Genomic DNA, 20,085 nt, shown 5'->3' with positions numbered 1-20,085 from the left:
TAGTGCAGCAAGCCAAGCTATCCAATCACATTTTATATTTAAAGAGTAATTCCGAGTATGGTATATTTTTACATAGTTACATTGGTCCAGCTTGGACCACTATAATAACCATGTATATATTAGTGATCAACCGATATTGTTTTTTTGTTGCCGATACAGATATTTTGGTCAATGCATATCGGTATCGGCTGGTATTGGCCAAAATTTTCATACATTTAAAAAAAAATGTATTTTTATTTATTTTATTTTTTGACAGGTACTCTTGTGGAGAGATCTGGGGGTCTAAAAGACCCCAAACCCCTCCTCTGCACTTAAAAGCATTCAAAATGCCACGTTTGGCTGTTTTGTTTTGAATGCTGTCATTTTTTGAATCTGGTGCCAGCACCCAGAAGTGATGTCATGACATCACTTCCGGTTTTTGCATAGGGAACCGATCAGAGCCGAATGCATCGGTGGGACGGGAGACCTGGGAGAGCCGCAAAAGGGGGCGGGAGGAGGGACGTCCCTTCCAGCTCCTTGTAATGACAGCTGAGTGGCTTCTCAGCCGCAACGGTTGTCATTACAAGACAGCCGACCATTGGCTATGGACGCCGGTACTGGGGTGATGCCTCTAGCTGCAGGCATCACTCCGGTACAAGCACTTTCCAAAAATATTGGCAATATCGGTCATCTTGGTGGCCGATATATTGGGGAAAGTGCAGATTGGCCCTCGATATATCGGCTTTGCCGATGATCGGTCGATGTCTAGAATATATCATACCTGGACAATGCAAATGGAAGCTGGAAATCACTGAATTAGACACCATTACTTTAGTGATCTCCTCTTGCTTCCTGGTCATGGCTGCTTTCTGAACACAGGAGGTTAGCCACTTGGCATAGAATGCTTTGCATCAGCTAAGTGAATACAAAGCATTCTCTGATTGGGTGAAGTGGGGAGCGTGACATCACCATCCTGCCTCTTCATCTCATCCAATCAGAGAATGCTTTTCCAAGTTGCATTCCAGGCACACATGAACTACATAAACGGGGGGCTGCTTTAACTGCCAAATTAATGCTATTTCTTTCCACCGAGTTCTAAAATGTAAAAAAGTTCTGTCAGAAACACAGTTCTGCCTGGCAGAGGACCTGATTGCTTTTTGCTTCACATGTACTTTTCGTCTCCTCTCCACCTCTACCCAGTGACTAGACAGTGAAGGAAGAGACAGCACAATGAAGAGTTCATCTGTTTGTCACTTTGCTCTTTCCCCATATCAGCATGCACCATGCAGTGCAACACACCTGACTGGCTCATTGTGCTGATTATTTCTGCACTCTCGGAGCTCTGCTACACAGAAACTGCAATAGACTAACACCAACTCAAATTCAGGTACTCACACTGCCTGATTTTAAAAAGAAATACAGTTAACGAGGTATTAAACTAAAAAGAATGAAATACAATGCAGTCTACCAAACCTTAAACTGGTTCTAAAATCAATACTTTTTTTTATCTTAAAGTAGAAGTACACCTTAACACAAAAATTCCTGTATTTACAGACATCCGCAATCTAAAATTATTATTACTCTTTGTTATCATTTGGGTTTTTACTTAAGCTTGGTTTAGCTGTGGTTTCTCTCTTATGTCAATAGGTGGCACTGTTACCTTTGGCATTAGTATGAGGAATTACAGTGAGTAAAGATTATGAATATTTATACTTTTGTCAGCCAATAACTAGGGGTTTCTCTTGCTACTAAGGATTCTGGGAGAGAGTACATATTTTGAGGAAGTCAGGTGAACTGGGTCCTTCCACCCATACTGCAGTCTGGGGTGAGTGTGTGGGGCACAGTTGCTGCTGGGTAGGTCTGAAGTCTGAGACCTAGCCATGTGTTCGGAGGCTCTGCCAGAGAGAGCCTGGTTGCTACCTGGGGCCATGGGAGAGAATCTGTCAGAGAGCAAGGACCTCTTGTTGCCTGGGGACATGCGAGGAAGGGTGGCATTCTGAGATTAAGTATCAGAGGTGACTCCTCATGAGCTGGGGACTGTGAAGAGGCTGTGGAAACATCAAGGGGAATTAATCCAAGAAAACCCTACACGGGGCTGTGTGTTTTGTTTCTATAGGAGACAGCTGTGGCTACATAGGTACAGAACATTGGGTGCAAGCCCCGGTTCTGTATTGCTGTCCACCTGTGCTGTTTGTTTTTGGAGTCTGCTGTTCGTTTTTGCCTTTTGTCCTAGTTTTTCCAGTGCCCCAACCTTCTCTCCCACATTTTTCTTCTGTTATGAGCAATAAACTCACTCTTTGCATTCTAAAAGTGACTGACGCCCATCTTTTCTACAAATGTCCACACCCACCATGCCTAAGAACCAGCACCCTGAGGTGAAATGTCAGCCCTCCCTGATGCCGTGGGTCAGGGGGGCACTACATTAATATCACTATAGATAATATAGAACCTTATAGGCAAAACATTTATTTTTTTCAAGAGGTATATATACATATTTCTTATACTGACCTTCTTAGGAAAATGCTAGTTGTCTGGCAATTGTATCAAGAACTAAATATACAGAAAATAATGCTAGATTGAAGTGATAATCCCTGTTCTGCATACATGTTTCAGGTCAACATTGTAATGAAGCTGAAGTATCAGTGGAAACACCAGGAAACTAGCATTTTCTGAGAGAGATCAGCAATGGCAACCCATGCATAAGACAGGGCTTCTTTCATGTCTGTGATACTATCATTTCCAATAATATCCAATTTGCACTTATTACTCTATTTCTTTTTTAACACGTTTCACTTACAGTGCTTCTGGGGTATAAAACTGAATGCAATGTCTGGTGATGATTTTGTGTTAATAGTTGCTACCGCTATTTTAAAAATGATAGATAAGGTGAAAATACAAGCGAGAATTTCAATTCCAAGTGAGAATCATACAGCTTCTGGCTCTTACTGTCAAATTTACAGTATGCTTCTACCAATGTAATATTTCAGGAAAAAAAAAAGAAAATCTTTCAAACGTTTGTCTTTGTTGATATATCACCAGACACTGCTGCTTCTGCGGAAAGTTTATAATTTTTCTGTGAATGTTTTTGTCTTGATTTTTTTGTTAAAACCTGTCTATGAGACTCACATACTGGGATAATCATGCTTGCTGACAGTAGATTAAATTATGTTTACTCATTACACTTTTGTATTGCTATGATAGATTGCTGCTGTTGATTTGTATGCTTAGCTTGGGATTTTATGTTCCAGAAAGTTTTAATGATAAGCAGAAGCAAACTCTGCAGCATAAACTTCGGGAAATGTAAGGCATCTTATGCAAAATAACTTGTATATAATAAGGTGAAAGAGGTAAGGTAGAAAACAAATGATTAAAATAAAGAGGAAAAAGAGCATTGCATTTTATTTTATGTATATCTTATACATAACTACATTAAACCAGCTTGGACCAATGCAGCTATATATATAAATAAATACAATAGTCTTCTGCGCTATGTTAGAAATAACAACCCCACTGTGCAAATCCATTATAGCAGCTGTATACTAATAACCCCACTCAAATGTCAATATGTCAAAAACTGAGAACTGGAAATTTCCCACAACATTTGTGGTGAAGCACAAGTGACAACACTGTTTATTTTGTAGTGCTTTATTTTGCTATTTTGTATTATATGTTTTGCAGCATTGTTTTAGCTGAAGTTTGAGCGCTGTATTTGTGGGAGATTTATAGTTCTCACTTTTTTTTACATATTGCAGCTATGTATATACTATATCTGGGTGATGCCCCTGGAAACTGGAAATCACTGAAGTAGACACAGCTACTCCACTGATCCCAGATAGCTTCTGGTTCCCGTTCTGAACAGCTGGCCTGCTGCATTCTAAAAGAGGTCGGCCACTCAACATGGGTGCCATTCAGAGAATTAACAAAAATAAAATGTGTACATTTAGGTTGATTTACTGATTTTCTGCATACTTGGTACTTGGTACTTGATTTACTGAACAGTATCAGGTAAACAGTAAACATACGCGGGTATCAGATCCCTGTCCAGCCAATCTTACACCGCACTGTCACCTATGTTACAATGCCACTCTCAGCTGCACCCTACACAAAGATTTTTCAACTTGCGGGACCACAGTCTAGGTGCCAGCAGGCTTAGAGCGTTTGTCACTGGGCTAATAAAGCAATTAACCCTTCAACTGCCACTACTTCCATTTGGTCCGCGTGGGAGGAAGCTCGGAATTTTTTGGAGCAGCACAGTGGTGTAGTGGTTAGCCCCTTCGCCTAGCAGCAAAAGTGTCATTGGTTCAAATCCCAACCACAACACTACCTGCCTGGAGTTTGCATGTTCTATCCAGGTACTCCAGTTTCCTCCCAGACTCCAAAGACATGCTGGTAGGTTAATTGGCTCCTGTCTAAATTGGCCCTAGTATGTATGAATGTGAGTAAGGGACCTTAGATTGTACACTCCTTGAGGGCAGGGACTGATGTGAATGTAAAATGTATATGTAAAGCGCTGTGTAAATTGACAGCGCTATATAAGTACCTGAAATAAATAAAATAAATAAAGGCAAATTGACTGTGCACTCTGCAAAGTGCAGTTGCTCCAGAGCTTAGTAAATAAGCAGAAGCTCTGCTTACTTCCATCATCCAATCATGTGCAAGCAAAAATGCTTTTTTTTTTTTTTCTTGCACTTGGGTATCCCTTGCAAAGTGAATTTGTACCTCATTTACTAAGCTTTGGAGCAACTGCACTTGTAGAGTGCAACTGCACTTTGCAAATTGAGCAGTCTATTTGCCTTTAGTAAATCAACCCCATAGTACACACAGCACTCCTCTAGGATGTGTGGAGGAAGCTTGTCCATATGAGTACAAAGTCTGTGGTGGAAGCAGCAATGTGAAGAGAAGGATGGATGGATGAATGGATTATAAGAATGAATGAGAGATGATAGCATGGCTTACCCCTGCAGCTCCTGTCATACATCAGGGTAGGATCACCGTGAGGAGGAAAGAAGTAGAAGAACAGGGCGCGGAGGTTAATTTCAACCAATTAGAACTTTATTACAAAGCAGAAAACTTACATTTAAATAATCACCAATCCATCAAACTGTAGGGGCAGAGTATAGGAAACATCAAAACACATGGCAGCTGAAGGGACAATGGGGTTAGTTTACTAAAACTAGAGTGTATAAAATCTGGTACAGCTGTGCATGGTAGGCAATCCACTTCTAACTTCAGCTTGTTCAATTAAACTTGGACAAAAAAAACCTGGAAGCTGATTGGTTTCTATGTAGAACTAAACCAGACCTTACACTCACCAGTTTTGATAAATCAACCCCTGTGTGTACATAAGGCAACCACTGAGTATGCAGCAGCCTGAGACACCAGGGAGCCAAAACGCCAAGTATTGTGTACATAAGGCAATAATGTGAGGCACCCTGGTGTCTCACATTTATGCCTTGTGTACACATAATGCCTTCAACTTCCCTGTGTCTTGATGCCCCTATACTGTGCCCCTACAGTCTGGCAGATTGGTGATTATTTAAATGTATGTGTGCTGCTTGTGAATAAAGCTGTAATTGTTTGGTATTACTTTAGCACCCTGTTCTGCTACTTCTTTCCTGCCATTCACAGAATGCTTTGCATTTTCTGAATTAATGCAAAGTGTTTTCTGATTGGTCGAGGTAAGGAGCGTGATGTCAGGGAATGCTTATGCACATAGATATAGAGCTATATACATAGATACATTGGTCCATGTAGGAAAAATGTAACTACATATAAAATATTCTTACCTGGAATTTATCTTTAACCACTGTCCCTCTCATATTTGTTTACCCCCTATGGACCAGAGCAATTTTTACAAATCTGCTATGGACCTGTTTATTCAGCAACAACTTTGTCATTACGATAAGAAGGTAATACATGTATTTATTTCTAAAGGACAAACAAGGGTTTCTTTTTGTGATATTATGTTGCAAAAGTAATTTTTTTGCAATCCTTAGACATTAAAACGTAACAAAATTTACTTTTTCTTTTGTTTGACCAGTATTAGTTCAAAAATAAATAGAGTAAAAGGTATTGTAAAGGCAAAAGTTTTTTTTTTATCTTAATGCATTCTATGCATTAGGACAAAAAAAACTTCTGTGTACAGCAGCCCCCCTAATACTTACCTGAGCCCATCTTTATCCAGAGATGTTGCAGGAGTGTCTCAGCTGCCCAGGATTCTCCTCCTCAGTGGCTGAGACAGCAGCGCGGTGCGATTGGCTCCCACTGATGTCAATCAAAGTCATTCAGCCAATCAGGAGAGAGAGGGGGCAAGGCCTGGTTGCAGTTCCATGTCTGAATGGACACAGGGAGCTGTCACTCAGCTCGGGACCCCCATAGCAAGCTACTTGCTGTGGGGGCACTCAACAGGAGGGAGGGGCCAGGAGCACAGAAGAGGGACCCAAGAAGAGGAGGATCCGGACCACTCTGTGCAAAACCAACTGCACAGAGGAGGGAAGCATAACATGTTTGTTATAAAAAAAAAAAAAACAAGACTTTACAATTACTTTAACCACTCCCCGCCCGCCCTATTACAAAATGACGGCGGGAATGTGTTTGTGTTATCCTGACCGGACGTCATATGACGGCGGCAGGATAACACAGCTCTGGGCGCCCCCCGGGGGCGCGCAAAGCTGCGATCGGTGATGCGAGGTGTCAGTCTGACACCCTGCATCTCCGATCTCGGTAAAGAGCCTCTGATGGAGGCTCTTTACCATGTGATCAGCCGTGTCCAATCACGGCTGGTCACATAGTAAATAGGAACAGCCGTTGATCGGGTTTCCTTAGTTCGTGCCTGACAGGCACGAGTAAAGGAGCGCCGATCGGCGGCTCCCCTGACAGGGGGGGGGGTCGGCACTGGTAATCAGATCATTGATTACCAGTGCAGACCCTTGGGGGGGGGGATGCCACTAGATCCACCAGGGATGCCCACTATGACCCCAGGGATGCCCACTATGACCCCAGGGATGCCCACTATGGCCACCAGGGATGGCAATCAGGGCTCAGGGAGCCCCCCATTGCCCTCCCCATCAGTGCTGCCCACCAGTGCCCTCCCTATCAGTGCTGCCCACAAGTGCCCATCATTGCCATCCTTTAGTGTCGCCCACCAGTGCCCATTATTGCCCACCGGTGCTGCCTATCAGTGCCGATTAGTGCCCATCAGTGCCGCCTGTCAGTGCCGCCCATCAGTGCCCATCAGTGCCCACCAGTGCCGCCTATCCGTGCCCATTAGTGCCTGTCAGTGCCACCTATCAGTGCCCATCAGTGCCACCTATCAGTGTCCATCAATGCCGCCTATCAGTGCCGCCTATCAGTGCCCACCAATGCTGCATATCAGTGCTACCTATCAGTGCCACATATCAGTGCCTATCAGTGCCGCATATCAGTGCTGCCTATCAGTGCCGCCTATCAGATCCACCCCATCAGTGCCACCCCATCAGTGCCTCCTCATCAGTGCCTGTCAGTGCAGTCTCATCAGTGCTCATCAGTGCAGGAAAAAACGTATTTATTTACAAAATTGTATAACATAAACAAAAAAACTTTTTTTTTTTTCAAACTTTTCGGTCTTTTTTTATTTGTTTAGCAAAAAGGAATAAACCCAGAGGTGATCAAATACCACCAAAAGAAAGCTCTATTTGTGGGGGGAAAATGACATAAATTTGGTGTAGGTACAGTGTTGCATGACCGCGCAATTGTCATTCAAAATGCAACAGCGCTAAAAGGGGAAAATTGGCCTGGGCGGGAAGGGAGGGAAGTGCCCTGTATTAAAGTGGTTAATGCAGGTAAATGTGTATATTGTGTACTGTAATTTGTCCTGTTTATAATAGCAATAAAATTATGATTCTGGTACAAAGCATTGAAAAGTTATTTACAAATGAATTAAGGTTTTTTTTTTTTTTTTTCAACTTTTGAACGTTTTTTAAACATGAAATATGTAAATTTATGTTATATGTGTAAAAATATTAATAAACAAAACCATCAAAAACAAAGTATGAATATTAATGGTTAATAGAATAGAAACAAACAAATAATAGCAATACAATTATGATTCTGGTGCAAAGCACTGAAAAGTTATTTACAAATTAAATAAGGTTTTTTTTTTTTTCTTCAACTTTTGAATGTTTTTTAAACATGAAATATGTAAATTTATGTTAAATGTGTAAAAATATTAATAAACAAAACCATCAGAAACAAAAAAGTTTGAATATTAGGCTCCATGTACACGGGACATTGTAAATGGCCGTAGGAGCAGTTGGGCGTTTTTTTTTAGAAGCCCCTGAACCCATCTACATTTTATCTTATCTGTCCATGTACACATGGTCATTTACAGTCATTTGCAGGCAGTTGAGTTCAGGGACGTTTTTTGGAACACAATTATTTGCGTTCGAACGTGTGTTTCCCGGCGTTTCAAACGCAAAAACGTGCCCGAGCGTGACCGAACGCGACCAAACGCGATGACCCACGTTTGGCGCTCGCGTTCTTCCATTTTAAAGGGGAATGATTTTTTTTTACCTCTAGGAACGGTTTTAAACGCAAACACCCGCAAACGCCCGCTAAACGTGGGTGCAAACACGACACGACGGACGTTTTAAATGTCCTAAAAAAAAAAAATCCAGCATTCAAGGGACTTTTAACAACGTCCCGTGTACATGGAGCCTTAATGGTTAATAGAATAGAAACAAACAAAAAAAAAAGGAAAATAATAATTGAATAGAGAAAGACAAGACATAAAGAGTTAATTAAGGCTGAATAGAGTATACTGAGGGTTAATAAGGGTTTAAACAGAGGGATATTTTATTTAAAGAAACAAAACATAAATTTTGCTTGCCAGATTGCTTTAACCACTTAAGCCCCGGAGGATTTGGCTGCTAAAGGACCAGGGGTTTTTTTGCGATTTTTTACTGCGTGACTTTAACGGACAATTGCGCGGTCGTGCGACACTATACCTAAACGAATTTGACGTCCTTTTTTTCCCACAAACAGAGCTTTCTTTTGGTGGTATTTGATCACCTGTGCGATTTTTTGATCACGCGCTATAAACAAAAAAAGAGCGTAAATTTTGCAAAAATAACAATATTTTTCACATTTTTTTATATGAAATTCCCCAAAAAAAAAAGTAAAAATCAAAATTTTTTAACATTTTTCGGCCAATTTGTTTTATGCTACCTATGTTTGGTAAAAAAAAATCGCAAAAAGCGTATTTTGATTGGTTTGCGCAAAAGTTATCGCGTTTACTAACAAAGAGAAAGATTTTTGTCATTTTTGGTGTTTTTTTTTTTAACGCGTAATGGCGGCGATCTGCGATTTTTTTTTCGGTACTGCGACATTGCGGCGGACAGATCGGACCCTTGACTGACATTTTTGACACTTTTGGGGTTACCAGTGACATTACTGCAGTAATCAGTGCTATACATATGCACTGTTACTGCAAAAATGACACTGGCAGGGAAGGGGTTAACTTTATTGGACAGGGAGGGGTTAAGTGTGTCCTAGGGGCGTGCTTTCTACTGTGTAGGGACATTCCTATTGGTGTAAAAGCAAAGATCAACCGTTCTACATAGTAGAACGGACAGATCTTCACTTTTACACAGGGAGAACTGACAGGCAGCTTGTTTACACAAGCTGCTCTGTCTTTCTCCCTTCACAGGAGCGATCGCAGTGTGACTGGCGGACATCGAGTCCGCCGGTCACACGCACTGACTTGCCTGTGAACGAGCGTGATAGGCTCGCAAGTCAGTGACAGGCGAGTGACGTACCGATACGTCACTCTGCCTGGCCGGGGCTGACCGCCGCAGTATATAGTCGTGCGGCGGTCGGCAACCGGTTAAAGAAGAACTATAGGCAAAAACTTTTTTTTTTTTCATTTTATTTTTTGTTATCTATGTCTCATTGGGGAGATTTATCTTCACTTCCTGTCCCATAGCCAAAACGGGGAGTGAGAAGAAATCCCTACAAATTAAGCAAATTTCTTGGGGACAACCAGGTCATTATAACTAATTTTCCCTTTGGAAGATTTGGAAGATTCCTGGGGAGAACCCAAAATTTGAGATTTATTTTTACTTTCATTTTTAATGATAATGGTAAACAGGACAAATAGAGAGGGTGCATCTTCCTAAAGGGGGCACAGACAGCACTATCTATCTCCACTCTGTCCAAAAATAAGAAAAAAGTTTTGCCTTTAGTTGTACTTTAACTGACATCATCTGCAGATCAAAGTTCACTCCTCTAATCTGCAGATGAATGAACAGAATAGAAACAAAAGTAACAATGTTAGAGCCCTTTCACACTGCCACAGAGTATTCTTTTAGCACGGCAGGTGCAACGTAGCTTACCCGCTTGTTTGGAGTTGGTTAGCTGCCCTTTCCCATAGAGTTGTATTGTGTTCTGTGTGTTTGGTGCACTTTCTGAAAGCACACCGAAACTCCTGCATGCTGCATCTTTATTCTGTTTTCAGAGAATGTACCAAACACGCGGGACACATTATAACTCTATGGGAAAGTAGAACTAACCCTCTTCAAACACAAGGGTAAGCTACGCTGCATCCACGATGCTGAAAGAATGCACCATGACAGTGTGAAAGTGCTCTTACTTTGTATCTTTCTATTTCCAATCTGCAAGGGCTGCTCTGCATACACAGTAACTCTGGCTTTGATTATTTAGAGCCTAGAATTGCTATGTAATGGGTGAATGGGTCCTGCCAGCAAAGCAAAAAGGACTGGACGTGCTACACACATCCTGTGTACTATGATGAGTTTTTTGGGTTTTTTTTTTTTTTTGGGGGGGGGGGGGAGGGTGAAGCATGTCCAAAGTCTTGAACTAGTTGAAAAAAACTTTTTCAGAAAAAAAACATGGAGGCCACAATTATTGATTTTTCAATCTGCAAATACCACATCTCTTGGGTGTCATGCTACCCTTTTGAGTCAATACTCTGAGTCACAGAGCAGGTATGCAGATAAGGATGTCTGACTTAAAAAATGTTAATTCCCGAGTGTTAACCTTAGCTAAGCAACTAGCATTTTCAAAAATAAGTCAGCCTCCACAACAAAAGTTTGATCAGTTTTGGTTCAACTGAACTTTTTTCCTAATTCACAAACTTCCAAAACTCAGAATTTCTGTATAGGAATATGAACCTGACTCCAAGAGCTAAAGAGCAGCAAATGATGCACAATTGTGCACAACAGTTTGGGAAGCTCCTGGCAGTTCTGCCTAACAAAATAATGAGGCAAAAAAACTATAATAGCTACTTCCTTTAATAATTCAACCACAGCTTGAATTCAAAAGATGACATTTGGTGGCATTAGCAGCCAACCTATGATTGCTCAGGCAATAGCAGAAGCAGTGAAAAGGCAAAACCAGCTTTTGTTCCCTTTCTCCCAAAAGCATTTTGTTTCAGGCTTGGTACAGTCCAAATCTTCAATGTAAATTTGAAAATGAATCCTAGAATTAGCACTGATAGGCTAAATCACTGCTTATATATATATTTAGGCCCCTAACACTTTAATACTGTTAATACTGTTCAGAGCTTTCGTCTCTCCAGCTGCAGAGGTTCACCATTCTTGGTGAAGGAGGGCTTCCAATCCTCTTGATATGTTCTTCTTAAAGAAATCTTTGTTAACAATCTAACAATAAAAGCAAGACCCTTCATAATGGCTGTGGCAAGTGGGCAGACTAGAAACTCAATTATTTGCGTTCGAACGTGTGTTTCCCGGCGTTTCAAACGCAAAAACGTGCCCGAGCGTGACCGAACGCGACCAAACGCGATGACCCACGTTTGGCGCTCGCGTTCTTCCATTTTAAAGGGGAATGATTTTTTTTTTACCTCTAGGAACGGTTTTAAACGCAAACACCCGCAAACGCCCGCTAAACGTGGGTGCAAACACGACACGACGGACGTTTTAAATGTCCTAAAAAAAAAAAAAATACAGCATTCAAGGGACTTTTAACAACGTCCCGTGTACATGGAGCCTTAATGGTTAATAGAATAGAAACAAACAAAAAAAAAGGAAAATAATAATTGAATAGAGAAAGACAAGACATAAAGAGTTAATTAAGGCTGAATAGAGTATACTGAGGGTTAATAAGGGTTTAAACAGAGGGACATTTTATTTAAAGAAACAAAACATAAATTTTGCTTGCCAGATTGCTTTAAAGTAGAACTATAGGCAAAAACTTTTTTTTTTTTCATTTTATTTTTTGTTATCTATGTCTCATTGGGGAGATTTATCTTCACTTCCTGTCCCATAGCCAAAACAGGGAGTGAGAAGAAATCCCTACAAATTAAGCAAATTTCTTGGGGACAACCAGGTCATTATAACTAATTTTCCCTTTGGAAGATTTGGAAGATTCCTGGGGAGAACCCAAAATTTGAGATTTATTTTTACTTTCATTTTTAATGATAATGGTAAACAGGACAAATAGAGAGGGTGCATCTTCCTAAAGGGGGCACATACAGCACTATCTATCTCCACTCTGTCCAAAAATAAGAAAAATGCTTAGATCTTACCAATATTGTCTCTCATAAATATAAGATGAGGGGTATTACAGCCAGTAATTATCTACCATTAGCAGGAACATCTGTTGGGTCAATCTATCCTGTAATGTAACACTTAAAGCAGAACTTTACTCTCTTAATCAACATAAACTAATTTTAATCCCTTTGTTGATAGCATTAGTAGATAGATAGGAAAGTATATCATATTTACTTGTTTTACATTTTTTTTTTTTACATTTCTTCAGTTAAGTCCTAATTTTAAGACCTAGGCAAATGATGTCATACATCCCAGGAGTCTTTAGGAGATGAGGAGGGGTTTTCTTAGCTAAGTACACCCTCTTGCCTGAATGCCTGAGCTAAAAGCGAATGGCGTCCAGAAAGTAAAAGCTACAAATGGTACATGAATAAGCCCACGATGGCCATGACTAGAAATGCTAGGGGGCAGGGGTGTAACTACAGGGGTTGCAGGGGTTGCAATTGCAACCGGGCCCCATGCTCCAGGGGGCCTGTGTGGCTCCCCTGTACACCTGGATAGGAGGGGCAGCATGTAGAGAAATCACTGTCCTTCTTTTTCCTCCTGTAGTTGCAGGAGGAAAATGGAGGAGATTGATTCCTCTGTATGCTGCCCCCGCCACTCCTCCTATTCAGTTCACTTGTGTTCTGCTGTCTCTGGGCCCCTGTGTGCTCCCCTGCCCCCCCCCCACTGTGCTGCCCCCCCCCCTCTGTTCTCCCTCCTGTCTCCTGCTGGCTGCTTCAGGGGATGTGTCACAATAGAGAACCAGGAAGGGGGTCGGTAAATATGTGATTTACCAGCTCCTTCCTTTTCTGAACGGACAGAGTCATAGTCAGTGACATTGTAAAAAAAATAAAATAAAATGATAAAAAATAATACAATTAAAATACCAAAAAATAAAAACTACTGACAGCAGTGAGTGAACTTCCAGGATCGCAAAGGTCACACTTGTGACCGGGCTCTGGCATTCCACCACCATGGGGAAGCCCTAAGATGGCAGGAAGGGGGCCCACTGCAGAACTTATGAAAGGGTCCCGCTGCGGGACCGTAATAAAGGGCCCCGCAATGAGAGTTAAGGGCCCCAGCATCAGTGGGAAGAGCCCCAGGCTGCCAAGGGTCTGGGGGGCCCTTCATAGTTTCTTGCACCGGGGCCCTGAAGGTTCAAGTTACGCCTCTGCTAGGGGGTATTTTTCAATGTGATTTTTAAGCAAAATAAAGCATTGAAACATGGATGGATGGGTAAATTTACTTTAAATATTAATGTCTACAAGACACTGACAGCAATAAAAAGTGTAAGAAAAGTGTAAATCTGTATAAGGTATCTTGAGGAAACAGGAAATGGATTTCAGAAGGCGATGAAATATCCTATCTATCAAATTCCCCTTCTCTACCAAAAAAAAAAAAAATGCTAAAAAATGCTACAACATCCTACAACTTTTTCACAGTTTTTTTTTTGGGAGGGAGAAGCGGGTACCTGTTTTTGATAGGTATCTGCTCCCACTTCTGGTCGTATTGCTTTAACTAATCCACTGGAAGTTCTCTTACCCCTTCCCTGCCCACAGCTTTGTGGGACACATCACAGGTTCCAGAAGGCTGTGGGCCCCTTCGAAAAAGCAGTGTGGACAGCCAGCTGTGAAGCCACAATGAGTCACAGTTGGCTACCCACAGTTAACATGCTGGCACAGGGGACTTAAAAACCAGTGACCAGTGAATGACCGGCCCAGGTGAGAATGGCACTGGAGCCTTGGACAGGTAGGTGTCCTTTTAGCAGCTACATTATTTTTTGTTCATAGAGTGAAGAACCACTTTAATTCCTGCCTGGTAAAATGTTAGCAGAGCAAGAAGTGAGGTTAAATCTTTCTAATGCAGCCCTAAATAGCCTTAAAAAAGCCTGCAGGAGTTCTAGCCCTTCTCTGTCTGAAACAAAAATAACATATTTATTGTGACATACGTCCTAAAAAGCGAGTTCCCAGAAAAAAATGACTGTACTTACACTATATATTTATGTTTGTCACCTGAAAATTAAGCAACTAGTTTGTTATTACGTTATCTCCTAGAAGGCTCTTCATTTAAGGACAAAATTAGGTCAAATGTATTTTATGATAAAGAAATACTCACCTCTGCATCCATTGGAGGATATTTTCTACCTTTGCTTTTTCCCAGACATTTTGTTTTCCCCTCCTCCAATAGCTGACACCAAAAACCTTTATGTGAATCAAACCTAAAATAAAAAAAAAAAATTGGATCAAAATGGATTCCCTGTTATACATATATTGTCAGCTGGCCATTACAACCCTCTTAACCACTTCCAGCCCAAGGACATCATATGACGTCCTGGACTTTGAGTGGGGATATCTGAATGATCCCTGCAGCTGCAGACATCATTCAGATATAATTTTTTGCAGTCGGCGATTCCCTTCACCATAAAAACAATCATAGTGGAGGTTCAGCTGCTTGATCATTCTTACAGGCAGAGGGAGGGGACCTCCCTCCCTCCCGCCACCATCCAGTGCTTATACTGGCTTGCACCTGCAATCAGCAAGCTGGAGAAGGAATTCGCCGGCGGTGGAAGTTCCCCATAGAGAATACCGTGGACCAGATGGTCCCCAGCAGTCTCTTTGACTCTCGGAGGCACGGGCACAACGTTATGATGTCACGTCAGGCCCGGCAGTTGTAAATACTGGCGAGATCTCGGCTGGAAAGGCTGAGGTTATTTGTTTTTTACTTTAGTCTTTCCTGCATAGAGGAGAGATGTGGGGACTTATAGACCCTACATATCTCCATAAAGAGGACCTGTCATGCCCCATTCTTATTGCAAGGGATGTTTACATTCCTTGTAATAAGAATAAAAGTGATTAAAACTTTTTTTATTTAAAGGAAAATGTAAAAATAGGAAAATAAATATAAAATAAACAATAAAAAAATCACACGCAGATATGAAAGTATACATTCATTGCGCCCACATATGTAAACGGCGTTCAAATCACACATGTGAGGTATCGTCACGAATGTTACAGTGGAGGAACAATTCTAGCCCAAGACCTCCTCTGTAACTCTAAACTGGTAACCTGTAAAAAAATTTAAAGCGTCGCTTATGGAAATTTTTAAGTACCTAAGTTTGGCGCCATTCCACGAGTGTGCGCAATTTTAAAGCATGACATGTTAGGTATCTATTTACTCAGTGTAACATCATCTTTCACATTATACAAAAAATTGGGCTAACTATAGTGTTTTATTTTTATTTTTTTATTCATGAAATCGTTTTTTTGTTTTTCCAAAAAAATATAATTGCTGCGGAAATACCGTGTGACAAAAAAAAGTTGTAACAACCGCCATTTTATTCCCTAGGGTCTCTGCTAAAAATATATATATAATATTTGGGGGTTCTGAGCAATTTTCTAGCAAACAAATTATCATTTTTAGATGTAGGAGAGGTGTGCCAAAATAGGCCCAGTATGGAAGTGGCCGAATTCACACTAGTGCAGTGTGCTGTAGTTTGGCTGCCATGTGGGTGTATGTGTGGATTCTGTGCGTTTTACCCATGTTTTTAGCCATGGTCCCATTGACTTCTATTAGGTTGCGCATTTTTGCCACATTTTCTAAAAGCGCAGCAAAAATGTTGCATGCAGGACTTTTGATGTGCTTTCAGAAAATATGGCAAAAACACATAATCTAATAGACGTCAATGGGACTGCCTCTAAAAACACGGGTAAAATGCAGCAGAAGACCAGTGTAAACACAGTTCTAGAGATGTAAGATTACTTGGAAACCACAAAATCATTGATAAAAGGGGTTGTTTTATTTATTCTCCTCTATTTCTGTGGCTACTATAAATGTTGCTAATAGTCACTTACAGGCTCTGTTCCTTTCTCAAAAATATACTTACGTTAATGCTTCAGAATAATTGTAATGAGGAGAAACACCAAGGAACTTCTGAACTTCATCCATCACATTAGCTGGGTCTGTTCGTAGCTGCTGTCCATCCACAATAAAAAACTATAAAACAACCATGTAGATTAATGAATTGCTACATTAATAATAATATTTTGTGTACTAAACAGTAAATTAACTATCTTACTGTCTATTACTTGCTGCCCTTTTATCTACTCATTTTAAAGGGGTACATCCAATAGAGGACACTGCCAGACCAGGTTGTGCACTTTTGCAGACCTGTGTAAATCTCAGGACTGGAAGGATAGAAATAAAATATTTTGGCAGGTAAAATGAATCCCATATAAATATTTCATCTGTGTATATTTTAAGAAAACCTGTACTGAGAGAAGTATGGAAGCTGTCACCGGTGACCTTTTGGCTGGGTGATTCTGACTTTAATACCTTCTAAGTCACTGACCCAGTACAAGCATGCAAGATGTGAAGACACCTATATTGGTGGGGAGGAAACCTGTAAGTGCTGCTAAACTGGAGCAAAATAAAATAAGGTCTCCTGATTTTATTTTGCTCCAGTTCAGCAGTACTTACAGGTTTTTCTCCCCACCCACATCCCATTACTGAACAGTATAGGAGAAGCCAGAGACTAATAAGGGTCCTTACACATGGTCTGCCTCCAATGGCGGACTCCGTGCTGCTCAGCGGGGGTCGATCCGCCAATCCCCGCTGAGCAGGCGGATGACAGCTCCGTCTCTGCTCTGTGTGCGGAAAGGGAGCTGTCAGATCCCCACTGTCCTCTATGGGGGAATCAGATGAGAACGAGATCCGATCCGATCCGCTGGACAGATCGAAAATAGGGTTTCCATTCATCCGGATTTCACGGACAGGATTGGAATCGGATAGCAACGGGTGTCAGCGGAGATGTCTCTGCTGACATCTGCTGCTCCATAGGGATGCATGGAGGATCCGATCAGGTCCGCCTAAAAAACTGACCGGCGGACCTGATCAGATCCTTCATGTGAAAGGGGCCTAAGTTAATCTCTGTCTTTCTGCTCTCTCTTCCCATTGCCATGCTGCTTGCACTTCAGCACAACGGATTGACTTCTTGTGCTGTTTTAACTTTACCCGGTCTGAGCTCTGCTGTACAGGAACTGCCAGATGCTGATACCAAGCCAAAATAATGTACTTACACTACTTGCATTTATAAGTGTTTTAATGAATACAGTGCTAAGAATAATCAGTGTCTTTTATATCTGCCTGGAGATCAGCTTTGAGGTCCATTGAAGGTGAATTACATCCTGCTAGATTTAAATAGATTGAATCACATTTCTGGGAAAATATGCAAATGTATTCATATTATCAGAACCAAGAATATATAAAGTGAAGGGGGTATAGTTAGCAGTGATATTTTCAAACTCAGCTGATTTTAAAAAATTCGGTAATTTTGGTGACAGCTTTTAACAAAATATCGCTAAAATAAAGCAATCACTAGTTCAGAAAACTTACAGAAATGTCAAATGTTTATAAACAGGGTGTGGGTACTTTTTACAGCTTTCACATAATATAAAAAAATCATTTTAGCTTTAGCAAGCCTTTTAAATCACAGATGTAGTCACCTCGCTGTTATATTTACAAGGAGCTCCAAACACACATTGTGAGCATATCAAACACTTGTCAAGTTTGCAGTTTACAGATATATACAAGCAATGTTTAGCAATTTTTCTAGAATAGTTTTCCATTTTTGGAGGTGACAGCAGCCTGGTGTGACTTGCATGAAAGTATCACCTAAGTGATTAGACAGATATGCCAGCATAGGATAGAACTGTCTTGTTGACTTTACCATCTGTCCCCTAGAAGTGTCTAACAATGAAGATGATATATTGCCTCCCAGCGCTCATTCTGACATCCTTTTGACAAGTACTAGATATTTTTATGCTTTTTGCCTTATTATTGTGAAATATCTATATATTTCTTAGTAATGGAAGACACAATGCTTATTTGAGCATTTCATATTTACTGATTTTCAGAGCAAGAAAAGATAGTGCTATAGACTAGAATGACAACATCTGGGGAAAATATAGAATTCCCCACAAGTAATTGTACTATCTTGGCTATTTGCTATAGACTGCTTTAATTAGGGTGACACACAACAGGGATTTTAGAATATTGCAGCTATACAGTCATAATCATGGCACAAAAATAGAACTTGTGTGACAGCATTAAAAAAAAAATGTGCATATCTGTACATTAAAATAAAAATAGCACAATAAATAGGTATATTCTAGATTGTAAGCTCTAACGAGCAGGGCCCTCTAATTCCTCCTGTACTGAATTGTAATGTAACTGTATTGTCTTCCCTCACATTGTAAAGCGCTGCGCAAACTGTTGGCGCTATATAAATCCTGTATAATAATAATAATATTAAAATAGTATTACGTCATTTCATCTTTTGTTATTTTTGTTATAATGATAACACTGACACATAAAACTAGAGGTATTCACAATAGAAAAACCAAATGGGACTAAGAATGCCTGTCTTGTACGCATGAAATTATAGCTTGTACAGGTGCTAAGGTCTCCCATTCATGTCAATTAAACATGCTTTATTGTTAGTTATAAAGTATACAGTACATTCCTATGGAAATCATCAACTAGAAACTAAAATTAGCTTTTTTTTTTTTTTTTTAACAGCTCGCCTTTTTTTTTAAAATTCAAATAGCCTTTTGGCTAGGTTGGTAACTTATAATGACTTACCCTAAATCAGAGGTGTCAAACTAAAATTCTTCTTGGGCCGCATCAGCATTATGATTGCCTTCAAAGGGCCGCTTGAATCTGTAAGACTAGATCTCCAGAGCACCCCACCCCCTCTTACATCAGATGTCAAGAGCCCCCCACCATCAGAAGTCAAGAGTTACCCACCCTCCCTTACAGCACAGTACATCCCCACTTACCTTGTGCTGCTGCTGGGAAGAAGCTGGGGCATTGTGGGGGAAGCAGAGAGTGCAAGGTCTAGAGGAGGACCAAAAGAGGGCTGGAACACTCCTGCAGCTGCAGGAGAGGTGTGATGGCCACATGAAATGACCTGGAGGGCCGGATTCGGCCCGCGGGCCTTGTGTTTGACACCTGTGCCCTAAATAATGAAACTCTCTTTAGAATAAGTTATCTGATAAATAGTATCTGAGCAGGTGTTTAAAGCGGAGTTCCACCCTAGTTATACATTTTTTTATAAAAATACCCCCGGGACAGTCAGGGCTAGCACATTCCACAATGGCTAGCCTCTGATCTGTCCCGGGTTGCACTTACCTTTCAGGAGAAATACTTACCTTGAAATTGTCTTCTCCAGCGCTGCCATCTCGGGTGTGGGCAGCTTGAAGCCAGCGCGATCCTCTTCCGCGTCCTCTTCGGTCCTCTTCCTCCTTCTTCGGTCCCACGATGCACTGCACCGGCCCCGACGTCACTTCCGGGTCGCGCGCGTCATCCCTCCACAGCTTCTGGGCATGCCCAGAAGCTGTTTAGAAGGGAATGACGCGCGCGCCCCGGAACTGACGTCGGGGCCGGTGCAGGCGCAATGATTCCTGGGAGCGATGACGTTCAGCTCCCAGGAATCATTGCAAAAGCCAGGAAGTGACGAATCGCCGTGGCCGCCGAGGGGAGGAAGAAGGAAGTAAGGTGAGTA

At 41.2% G+C, this 20,085-nt stretch overlaps 1 protein-coding gene across 1 annotated transcript in view; it reads right to left on the bottom strand.

Annotated features, from left to right (window-relative positions):
- The window catches only part of LOC309543913 (bifunctional heparan sulfate N-deacetylase/N-sulfotransferase 3-like), a 392,778-nt gene that overhangs the window by 14,943 nt on the left and 357,750 nt on the right, over positions 1 to 20,085 (bottom strand). The window contains exons 12-13 of the mRNA XM_082243003.1: positions 16,408 to 16,517; positions 14,640 to 14,742 (exon numbers count right to left, since the gene is read on the bottom strand). Coding sequence (XP_082099129.1) covers positions 14,640 to 14,742; positions 16,408 to 16,517 — 213 coding nt within the window. The remainder of the gene's footprint in view (positions 1 to 14,639; positions 14,743 to 16,407; positions 16,518 to 20,085) is intronic.

The sequence above is a fragment of the Pelophylax lessonae genome (genome assembly GCF_965119305.1).
Source record: "Pelophylax lessonae genome assembly, chromosome: 1".
Classification (NCBI taxonomy): domain Eukaryota; kingdom Metazoa; phylum Chordata; class Amphibia; order Anura; family Ranidae; genus Pelophylax; species Pelophylax lessonae.
Note: the sequence above shows the minus strand (reverse complement) of the source record. Positions and strands in the feature narration are given on the sequence as shown.